The 11,930-nt window shown below is 40.5% G+C and overlaps 1 protein-coding gene across 1 annotated transcript in view; it reads left to right on the plus strand.

Annotated features, from left to right (window-relative positions):
• minpp1b (multiple inositol-polyphosphate phosphatase 1b) overlaps positions 1-11,547 on the plus strand; it is a 16,946-nt gene extending 5,399 nt beyond the window's left edge. Inside the window, exons 2-5 of the mRNA XM_063003830.1 lie at positions 2,317-2,511; positions 4,474-4,571; positions 9,409-9,539; positions 11,007-11,547. Of these exons, the coding sequence (XP_062859900.1) occupies positions 2,317-2,511; positions 4,474-4,571; positions 9,409-9,539; positions 11,007-11,385 (803 nt within the window). The 3' untranslated portion in view covers positions 11,386-11,547. The remainder of the gene's footprint in view (positions 1-2,316; positions 2,512-4,473; positions 4,572-9,408; positions 9,540-11,006) is intronic.
• The last annotated feature ends 383 nt before the right edge of the window (positions 11,548-11,930 follow it).

Below are 11,930 nucleotides of genomic sequence, written 5' to 3' on the forward strand. Positions count from 1 at the left end.
TAAAGTGCTAAGAAAACGTTCATTATACTGTACAGTGCTGTAAAAAAATATTGTCCCTTTTTGTATATTTGTCTTACTAAATAACATCTAATTCATCTGTACAAGATACTACACCAGTGAGCTTAGGAAAACATATTCAACATGCACATCATTCTCCAGTTCTATAACTTTGACTGGAAAGCCAGATTAGCTAATTAACAAAGCAAGGCTTTATTTAAGGTAGCTTGGGGCAGCTCGGTGGGTAGCACTGTCGCCTCACAGCAAGAAAGTCCTGGGTTCGATCCCCATGTGGGAGAGTCCAGGTCCTTTCTGTGTAAAATTTGCATGTTCTCCCTGTGTCTGGGTAAGTGAGTACACCCCACAGTGAACATGTCCAAATTGTGCCCAAAGTGTCAATATTTTGTGTGAGCACCATTAATATCCAGCACTGCCTTAACCCTCCTGGGCATGGAATTCACCAGAGCTGCACAGGTTGCTACTGGAATCCTCTTCCACTCCTCCATGATGACATCACGGAGCTGGTGGATGTTAGACACCTTGAACTCCTCCACCTTCCACTTGAGGATGCGCCACAGGTGCTCAATTGGGTTTAGTCCATCACCTTTACCTTCAGCTTCCTCAGCAAGGCAGTTGTCATCTTGGAGGTTGTGTTTGGGGTCATTATCCTGTTGGAAAACTGCCATGAGGCCCAGTTTTCGAAGGCAGGGGATCATGCTCTGTTTCAGAATGTCACAGTACATGTTGGAATTCATGTTTCCCTCAATGAACTGCAGCTCCCCAGTGCCAGCAACACTCATGCAGCCCAAGACCATGATGCTACCACCACCATACTTGACTGTAGGCAAGATACAGTTGTCTTGGTACTTCTCACCAGGGCGCCGCCACACATGCTGGACACCATCTGAGCCAAACAAGTTTATCTTGGTCTCGTCAGACCACAGGGCATTCCAGTAATCCATGTTCTTGGACTGCTTGTCTTCAGCAAACTGTTTGCTGGCTTTCTTGTGCGTCAGCTTCCTTCTGGGATGACGACCATGCAGACCGAGTTGATGCAGTGTGCGGCGTATGGTCTAAGCACTGACAGGCTGACCTCCCACGTCTTCAACCTCTGCAGCAATGCTGGCAGCACTCATGTGTCTATTTTTTAAAGCCAACCTCTGGATATGACGCCGAACACGTGGACTCGACTTCTTTGGTCGACCCTGGCGAAGCCTGTTCCGAGTGGAACCTGTCCTGGAAAACCGCTGTATGACCTTGGCCACCATGCTGTAGCTCAGTTTCAGGGTGTTAGCAATCTTCTTATAGCCCAGGCCATCTTTGTGGAGAGCAACAATTCTATTTCTCACATCCTCAGAGAGTTCTTTGCCATGAGGTGCCATGTTGAATATCCAGTGGCCAGTATGAGAGAATTGTACCCAAAACACCAAATTTAACAGCCCTGCTCCCCATTTACACCTGGGACCTTGATACATGACACCAGGGAGGGACAACGACACATTTGGGCACAATTTGGACATGTTCACTGTGGGGTGTACTCACTTATGTTGCCAGCTATTTAGACATTAATGGCTGTGTGTTGAGTTATTTTCAGAAGACAGTAAATCTACACTGCTATACAAGTTGTACACTGACTACTCTAAGTTATATCCAAGTTTCATGTCTATAGTGTTGTCCCATGAAAAGATATAATGAAATATTTGCAGAAATGTGAGGGGTGTACTCACTTTTGTGATACACTGTATATATATATATATATATATATATATAAAATGTGTCACGCTTCCTCTCCACTAATGCCGACCCCCACTCTGATTTGAGGAGAACGAAGCTAACCCACGCCCCCTCTGAAACGTGGGCAGCAGCAGCCGTAAGCAGAGGTTGTAGTTGCATCAGTTACTGGAAAGTACCTATCCGGCTTAATGCCCCGCCCTTATATGAACAACAGGCCAATCATTGTTCATGTGGCCCCTCAGCCCAGCCTTCCTCAATACGATGTATTCGAGATTCCAGCTATGGTGTGTCAGCGATCCATGACTGTGTTTGACATTACACTTGTGAACTGATAAATCTTGTGTATAGAGTAACTACCTGTTCTGTCATGAATGTAACCAAAGTGTAAAACATGACGTTAAAATTCTAATTAATAAATAAACATTACAAACTGCTTAATAGCTGTGAGGGATCAATAGATCCAAACCCATTCAGATGATGAACCTTTTGGCAGTAAGCAAGTATTCAGTGGTATCTGAAAAGTTTAAATTTGTTATAGATTTCTCTGAATGTTGTTAATTCACGTTTCTTTCTATTCCTTTATAGATTTGGGATTCAACCACTATGTGAATGATTCACTCATGAGGTACTTTGATAAATGCCAAAGATTTGTTGCAGATGTTGAGAACAACAAGACCGCTCTGAAGGAGGTTAAAGTGTTCAAGTCATCTGTAGAAATGGATGAAGTCCGAAGACGGATGGCCAGTCGCTTGCAGGTTCCCTACAGCCATATAACTCCAGGTTATTATTTTTTATTCTACTTAATTTATGACACAAGTAGGCCTAACTTATTATTAAGGTATAAATACAGATTTAGGGACTGTGTTTATTTTCAGGTTTTGATGTTACAGTTTTTTTTTTCAGTCACTTTGGTGCATTTCTTAAATCTTCATGAATATTTGCACTACGGTAAATGCATTTCTCAAAACAATTCATTCAAACTGAACCACAGAATGGATTACCAGCAAAAGCTTGTAACTTGTTTAAAATTCTTAATTTATGTACCAAAAATATTTGTCAATGAGAATGTCAGTGTCACCACAATGCCAGGTTCTTGTGTCCTTGATTATGAACAAGATAGTCATAATATTTTAGCCATATTGTCAACATATCAGTATAATCTGTAAATGTGCTGCAGCTCTTCAATGTGGAACAGCAATAGTGCAAAATAAAACAATAGTGTATGTAGAAGGGTGGTTTGGTGGCTGGGTGGGTAGCACTGTCGCCTCACAGCAAGAAGATCCTGGGTTAAATCCCCAGGTGTGCAGAGTTTGCATGTTCTCCCAGTGTCTGCGTGGATTTCCTCCGGGAGCTCCGGTTTCCTCCCACAGTCCAAAAACATGCAGTCAGGTTAATAAGAGACACTGAATTGCCCTATTGGTGAATGTGTGTGTGTGTGTGTGTGTGTGTCTGCCCTGTGATGGACTGGGTGTTACTGTGTGCCTTGCTCCCATTGAAAAGCTGAGATAGGCTCCAAAACCACCCCCCGTGACCCTAATTGGATAAGCGGTTAAGAAAGTGAGTGAGTGTATGTAGAAGATTGATTGCAAGAGACTGAACAAGATTTACATTCATGCTTTTACTGTTTGTTCTGTAATTTGTCGATACATCATGACATTGCGATATAGAAAAGAAGGACAAGACTGTTTCACAACACTCCATAGCACAAAAGAAAAAATAACAAAATCAGAAATGTAAACATAGAAAACGCCCCTTAGGAAAAGCTTTACATGCAGCGCTGTATAGGGAGTTACAGTGCAGTCTTTTCACCCCTTCCAAATGATTCAGTAAACAGACACATTACCTAAAGGTGACATAAAACATATTCTGACATCCAGCATTTTTACTTCTAATCAAACAAATCTGTCTGTGATGGATGCAACGGTTCCTTATAAAACAGTTTTTACATTTTGTACAGAATGTGTTCAACAGTAATAAATTACTTATTTGACTTAAAACATTCTTAAAATGTATGAAATGGTTATCAGCTGGGATAGGGTGTTGTCTTTTTTCCAGCTGTTTCCCCATCTGTATTTGGAGAAAGACCCTGCACATGAACAAGAAAAAGAGTGGAAGAGATTTTTAACAACAGTTTGTTTTTTCGGCCTTTTTCATGATATCTGTCACAAAATTATGCTACTTTTTTAATCAAGGCCAACTAAAAGCTAAAAAGTCATGAGCACTTTGTAGTGCTTTTAGCAGGAATACCAATAATGTATATACTATATATTTAAAAAACAGTTATCAGAAATGGACCAATACCAAAATGTAATTATTATTATTATTTCTTTTCACTGCTCCTGTATTTAGGAGTCGCCACAGTAGATCTGGTCTGTATACTCTTCCTTTTTCCTCCCGTTTTTATCTTGGTTCTGGATCGGCACTGAAAGCCTACCACCTACCAATGGCTAGGCTACCAATGCCCCATATTAATACAGCTGCAGTGTCTACGGTTCAGTCCTAAGCTTTCTGTAAATATGGAGTTTGGCTCATGTTACCTTCCTGAAAAAGACCTAATCAAACAAATCTGTCTGTGATGGATGCAATGGTTCCTTATAAAACAGTTTTTACATTTTGTACAGAATGTGTTCAACAGTAATAAATTACTTATTTGACTTAAAACATTCTTAAAACCCATTGATGACATGAAAGTACCTTCATTGTTATGAGTAAAATAGGCTTATATTTGTGTTGTTCCCACAGATCTGGTCGAAGCAGCTTTCTTTCTGTGCTCCTATGAGTTCGCCATCAAGTCGGAGAATTCTCTGTGGTGTAATCTACTGAATGAAACTGATGCTCAGGTATAATCTAATTTGTCCTGTGAGGTAAATGTTAGTGCTTACTGATGGTCTGACAGCACATTTGTGTAGGCATTAAAACATTATATATACAGTGTATCACAAAAGTGAGTACACCCCTCACATTTCTGCAAATATTTCATTATATCTTTTCATGGGACAACACTATAGACATGAAACTTGGATATAACTTAGAGTAGTCAGTGTACAGCTTGTATAGCAGTGTAGATTTACTGTCTTCTGAAAATAACTCAACACACAGCCATTAATGTCTAAATAGCTGGCAACATAAGTGAGTACACCCCACAGTGAACATGTCCAAATTGTGCCCAAATGTGTCGTTGTCCCTCCCTGGTGTCATGTGTCAAGGTCCCAGGTGTAAATGGGGAGCAGGGCTGTTAAATTTGGTGTTTTGGGTACAATTCTCTCATACTGGCCACTGGATATTCAACATGGCACCTCATGGCAAGGAACTCTCTGAGGATGTGAGAAATAGAATTGTTGCTCTCCACAAAGATGGCCTGGGCTATAAGAAGATTGCTAACACCCTGAAACTGAGCTACAGCATGGTGGCCAAGGTCATACAGCGGTTTTCCAGGACAGGTTCCACTCGGAACAGGCTTCGCCAGGGTCGACCAAAGAAGTTGAGTCCACGTGTTCGGCGTCATATCCAGAGGTTGGCTTTAAAAAATAGACACATGAGTGCTGCCAGCATTGCTGCAGAGGTTGAAGACGTGGGAGGTCAGCCTGTCAGTGCTCAGACCATACGCCGCACACTGCATCAACTCGGTCTGCATGGTCGTCATCCCAGAAGGAAGCTGACGCACAAGAAAGCCCGCAAACAGTTTGCTGAAGACAAGCAGTCCAAGAACATGGATTACTGGAATGCCCTGTGGTCGGACGAGACCAAGATAAACTTGTTTGGCTCAGATGGTGTCCAGCATGTGTGGCGGCGCCCTGGTGAGAAGTACCAAGACAACTGTATCTTGCCTACAGTCAAGCATGTTGGTGGTAGCATCATGGTCTTGGGCTGCATGAGTGTTGCTGGCACTGGGGAGCTGCAGTTCATTGAGGGAAACATGAATTCCAACATGTACTGTGACATTCTGAAACAGAGCATGATCCCCTCCCTTCGAAAACTGGGCCTCATGGCAGTTTTCCAACAGGATAACGACCCCAAACACAACCTCCAAGATGACAACTGCCTTGCTGAGGAAGCTGAAGGTAAAGGTGATGGACTAAACCCAATTGAGCACCTGTGGCGCATCCTCAAGTGGAGTTCAAGGTGTCTAACATCCACCAGCTCCGTGATGTCATCATGGAGGAGTGGAAGAGGATTCCAGTAGCAACCTGTGCAGCTCTGGTGAATTCCATGCCCAGGAGGGTTAAGGCAGTGCTGGATAATATGGTGGTCACACAAAATATTGACACTTTGGGCACAATTTGGACATGTTCACTGTGGGGTGTACTCACTTATGTTGCCAGCCATTTAGACATTAATGGCTGTGTGTTGAGTTATTTTCAGAAGACAGTAAATCTACACTGCTATACAAGTTGTACACTGACTACTCTAAGTTATATCCAAGTTTTATTTCTATAGTGTTGTCCCATGAAAAGATATAATAAAATATTTGCAGAAATGTGAGGGGTGTACTCACTTTTGTGATACACTGTATATATATATATATCTCGGATCGGATATCGGAAGGAAAAAAAACGTGTAATCTGATCCGACACTGTTGCTTAATGTAAATAACATTTGATGTAAATAAGGCCATTGTTTGTGTGTAAAGCAAATAACACACGAAAATACGTTCCAACAGTGTGCTGTTTATTGCCACTCACTTGGCAACTGCCGTAACTTGATGACATCATTAACATGTGCCACTGATCTACAACTCATCTGCAACATCCATTCAGAAATTAAAACACACTGATCTACTTAAACTTTTAGCATTTTAAATAATCTACTACTGCCACATCTAAAAACACTTTAAACACAATAACAATCGCTTTATAAATGATAAATCGCTCACCTGAGATCAAGAAAACCTATCTTGAACCTATCTTATCTCTTGGAGATCTCTCACATCCTCAACGATTAATCCATTAGTGTTATGAAATAAAACAAACTACACCATTTCCCGTTTAGCCACAGACGTCCTCTTCAAAATCCAGCAGGGTTTTTAATAAGCACACTTTGGTTTTTAATAATCCAAAAACTTGACAGAACTTTAACGAAAAAAACTAAACTCTGCGTCAATTCTAATTGGTCCATCGGGTTTGATTGACATCCACATCTTCCAATTGTAGACACTTTTGCTAAACAAGCCAAAAATGCTGCTAAATGTTCTGTGTGTAAAAGTGAAAATAAAAACAGCAGTTCTGTATAAGTGTGATGTTGTAGCTTCTGTATTTATTCCTTTAGAATATTTGTTTTACAGTCTGAGCATTGTTATTTAGATAGCTAGTTTAACCATGGTGCATTGAGACATGTATTATTACTGCTTAGTTGTTTGAGAGGAGAAATGACGGTATCGAATTGGTATCAGTATTGGCAGATACATAATTTGCAGTACCGGTATCATACATAAAAAAGTGGTATGGAGCCAGCACTAATATACAGTATATATACAGTGAAGCCCGAAATTATTCATACCCCTGGCAAATTTTGACTTAAAGTTACTTTTATTCAACCAGCAATTTTTTTTTTGGACCGGAAATGACACAGGCGTCTCCCAGAAGATAATAAGACGATGTACAAGAGGCATCATTATGGAAAAAAATATTTCTCAGCTTTTATTTACATTTGAACAAAAAGTGGCATGTCCAAAATTATTCATACCCTTCTCAATAATTAATAGAAAAGCCTTTATTGGCTATTACAGCAATCAAACGCTTCCTATAATTGCTGACCAGCTTTTTGCATGTCTCCACTGGTATTTTTGCCCATTCATCTTTAGCGATGAGCTCCAACTCTTTCAGGTTGGAGGGTCTCCTTGCCATCACCCTGATCTTTAGCTCCCTCCACAGATTCTCAATTGGATTCAAGTCAGGACTCTGGCTGGGCCACTGCAAAATGTTAATGTTTTTGTCCGCTAACCATTTCTTCACCACTTTTGCTGTGTGTTTTGGGTCGTTGTCGTGCTGAAATGTCCACTGGTGCCCAAGGCCAAGTTTCTCTGCAGACTGCCTGATGTTGTTGTTGAGAATCTTGATGTATTGATCTTTTTTCATGATGCCGTTTACTGTGATTAGGTTCCCTGGTCCATTGGCTGAAAAACACCCCCAAATCATTAGGTTCCCACCACCATGTTTGACAGTGGGGATGGTGTTCTTAGGGTTGAAGGCTTCTCCTTTTTTACGCCAAATGAAGGATACATCATTGTGGCAAAACAATTCAATTTTTGTTTCATCTGACCATAAAACAGAAGACCAGAAGTCTTCTTCTTTGTCCAGATGAGCATTTGCAAAGGCCAAGCGAGCTTTTGTGTGCCTTTTCTGGAGAAGTGGCGTCCTCCTTGGTCTGCGTCCGTGGAACCCAGCAGTGTGCAGTGTCCGTTGGACTGTCTGCCTTGAGACGTTGCCACCAGCAAAGCCCAGATTCACCAGGATGGCCTTGGTGGTGATCCTTGGATTCTTTTTCACCTCTCTCACTATCCTCCTGGCCAGCACAGGTGTCACTTTTGGCTTCCGACCACGTCCTCTGAGATTTTCCACAGTGCGGAATGTCTTGTATTTTTTAATAATACTTTGCACTGTAGCCACTGGAACTTGAAAACATTTAGATATGGCCTTATAGCCCTTTCCTGACTTGTGAGCTGCCACAATGCACAGCCGCAGGTCCTTAGTGAGCTCCTTTGTCTTAGCCATGACTGTCCACAAACCAACTGCAGAGAGTTGCTGTTTTTCACCTGTTGAGTTGATTAAAACAGCTGTTCCCAATGAATCAGGGTAATTAGGATGCTTTAGAACAGCTTGGACTATTTGGAATGGTATAGAACTTTGGATTTTCCCATAGACTGTGACAGTTTGCAAAGGGTATGAATAATTTTGGACATGCCACTTTTTGTTCAAATGTAAATAAAAGCTGGGAAATATTTTTTTCCATAATGATGCCTCTTGTACATCGTCTTATTATCTTCTGGAAGACACCTGTGTCATTTCTGGTCAAAAAAAAAATTGCTGGTTGAATAAAAGTAACTTTAAGTCAAAATTTGCCAGGGGTATGAATAATTTCGGGCTTCACTGTATATACCGGGTGAGTCAAAATTATATTATCGCTTGAATGGCGGAAACCATTTTTTCACAAAACATACTCCATATGTGTAAGATGATTTACAGGACAGTCTCTCCTCAAACCAGTGAGCAACAGTACAATTTAAAGCCCAAACACACATTTCACGGGGAATAGATCCATTAGTGTTAACAGAATTTTGACTCACTCGGTATATAGCAGGACTCTGACCAGGACAAAGTGGTGGCAAAAAACTTGAAAACGAATGGCAATATGGTCAAATAGTTTTGGCATATATTAGTATAAAGATGTCAAGAACTAGATTAAATAATGTAATACAAATGATTAGCTAAGCAAGTGAAAAACTCTTTAAAGTAGGTACCATATTTTTTTATTTTGTGATAATTACTATCATACAAAATATCCACACAATTTAAGACATTTTATCAGATAAAAAAGGTATGATGTCATAATTATTATCAGAAAAATAGGATGTTGTTAGTTTTGTTAACTTACATATTACCACTTAGAGTCCTTTTACTTTTGAATAATGAATAAGGGTGCAGATGTTGTACAGCGGTCTCATGGTTTTCTATTTTTTAGGTCGTGGAATACAAAAATGATCTTAAGCAGTACTGGAAAAGAGGATATGGCTATGACATCAACAGCAAAGCGAGCTGTCCTCTCTTTCATGACATCTTCAGGCGACTCGACCAGGCTGCATATGATTATAGGTATGTGGGTTGTGCGTCTCAAAGTCTTAAATTAGATTCAGAATTGAAAGCACAAGCTCATGATGAAGTCAGAAACCCACAAACCCTTTCTTACGTTTGGTTTGGATTTGGATTAGGATTGTAAATGTATGATCAGCATGTTGGCTTTATGAATGCTGGTAATTAACAATTTTTTTTGTGTGTGTCATTTCCAGCTGGTCAGACCTGTTTGTGAGCTTGATTAATACGGTTGCAATTGAAATTAATCAAACCCCATTTTTAAATCTACAAACTTTCACAACTAACAATAACACGTGGTTTCTCTAAAGTCAACACAAAATGCCACTTTTAATGCCAGGACTTGAATGCTAACAGGTGTATAAAGTCAGTTATATGCTTCCACTTTTTGGCATCATTTTGTAAAAGGGCAGTGGTAGCTCAGCAGTTAAGATACCTAACCAGTAATTGAAAGGTCACTGGTTCAAGCTCAGTCACTGACAGCTTGCCACTTTTGGGCCCTTGAGCAAGGAACGTAACCCTTGCATTGTAAACGGTGACAATTGTGAGTCACTTTTAATAAAGGTTTTTTGTTGTATATGGTAATTGTAATGTAAGTTGCTTTACATAAAGGCGTCTGCTAAATGCCGAAAATGTAAATGTATTAAGAAATGGTTTAACAAATTTGGGGTGAAGGAACTCCAGTTGCCTGTACAAAGTCCCTCCCTTTTAAACACCTTTGGGATCATTCGAAATGCCTGTTGACTTTTTTTAATTTTTATATTTTTATATGCATTTTCTCCTCTTTTTCTCCCTTTTTAGCGCGTCCAATTCCTCTCCACCAATGCCGAATCCCCCTCTGATTGAGGAGAACGAAGCTAACCCACACCCCCTCCAACACATGGGCAGCATGCCGTATGCATCTTATCACCTACACTTTAACAAGTGCAGTGCAGCTCAGCACTGTGTACGGAGAGACACACCCTGACAGCACTCTTTTCTCATCTCTGTGCAGGCGCCATCAATCAGCCAGCAGAAGTCGTAATTGCATTAGTTATGAGAGAGAGAGACCCTATCCGGCTTAACCCCACCCCTATCTGAACAACAGGCCAATCGTTGTTTATGTGGCCAGTCAGCCCAGCCGGCAGGCAGAGCTGAGATTCGAGATCCCAGCTCTGGTTCCAACGTGTGTTTTTGCCGCTGTGCCACCTGAGCTGCGACTTTTTTTTTTATATTTCACGGCAACTCTGATCCAAAGCAGAACACAGTTAGTAGACACAATTTGTTGAACAAGCTACAGCTTTAGTAGATTGAAATGCTTATGCCAGAAGCTACATCAGCATGAGCAAAATAGAGCACTTTGCATTGCACATTGTGTCCTGTGTACATCTAGCTATTGGTCTTTGTTTCAATACAGAAGTAAAGAAGTTCCACTTATTTAAGTTAATATGTGTAATTAATTTTGACCATTTAATTTTGTTCTCACTGCAGGTTTGGGGAGCTAAAAAAGAAAGTTACCATCCAGGTTGGCCATGCTGAGACTCTTCTGCCTTTGCTTTCTCTGTTGGGTTTCTTCAGGGATGAAACACCACTAACAGCAGAGAACTTCTCCTCACAGCACAGACGCAAGTTTCGCTCCAGCCAATTTGTACCTTACGCGGCAAACCTGCTGTTTGTCCTGTACGATTGTACGGACGGACTCAGACTTCAGGTTTTCCTCAACGAGAAGCCAGTAACTGTTCCCAACATAGGTCATACAGCTCCACTATACCAAACAGTCAGGGAGCACTACTCTGACCTTCTGGGTGGCTGTGATTTTCAAAAGGAATGTCAACTGTCCAAAGGAAATGTCAAAAACACTGAGCTATGATTTATGTAAGGGAACAGACATGGTAACACGGGTAAAGAAATTAATGTAGGGTGTCCAGTGTGATGGTTTGACCAAACATGTGCTTTTTGTGTGCTTTAGGTACTGTATATTTTATTATTTTGCATTCCCAAAAAGGTTTTTTTCCTTTTATATAAATAAAAACAAGGCGTATGGGTTTTATAAAGATTTTTTGTATCATATACGATGATTACATATTGTAGTAAAGTAGTACCAGTGGACCAGTGACTGCTGTACAGAAGTCCATGTGTTCTTTTTTATCTCATGAACTAAAGATAACAAATCTTGTGTTCTTGAGATCATGGCTTATTTTTCTTGTGTTCTCGAGATAACAAAGGTTGCGTACCCTCCACCAAAGCTAGCAAATGAAATGACTTAATGGCAAAATAATAATATCCTACAGCCTAAAATGTGTTAATTGTTTGTAACAATTAGTCATCTGTTCCATCTTTATTCATGTTAATTCTTTTTTTAAATTTTCTATTTTTCCAACCTTTCCCCCCAATTTTCTCCCCTAATCTAGTCGT

Source organism: Trichomycterus rosablanca, chromosome 10 (assembly GCF_030014385.1).
Source record: "Trichomycterus rosablanca isolate fTriRos1 chromosome 10, fTriRos1.hap1, whole genome shotgun sequence".
In the NCBI taxonomy this organism is placed as follows: domain Eukaryota; kingdom Metazoa; phylum Chordata; class Actinopteri; order Siluriformes; family Trichomycteridae; genus Trichomycterus; species Trichomycterus rosablanca.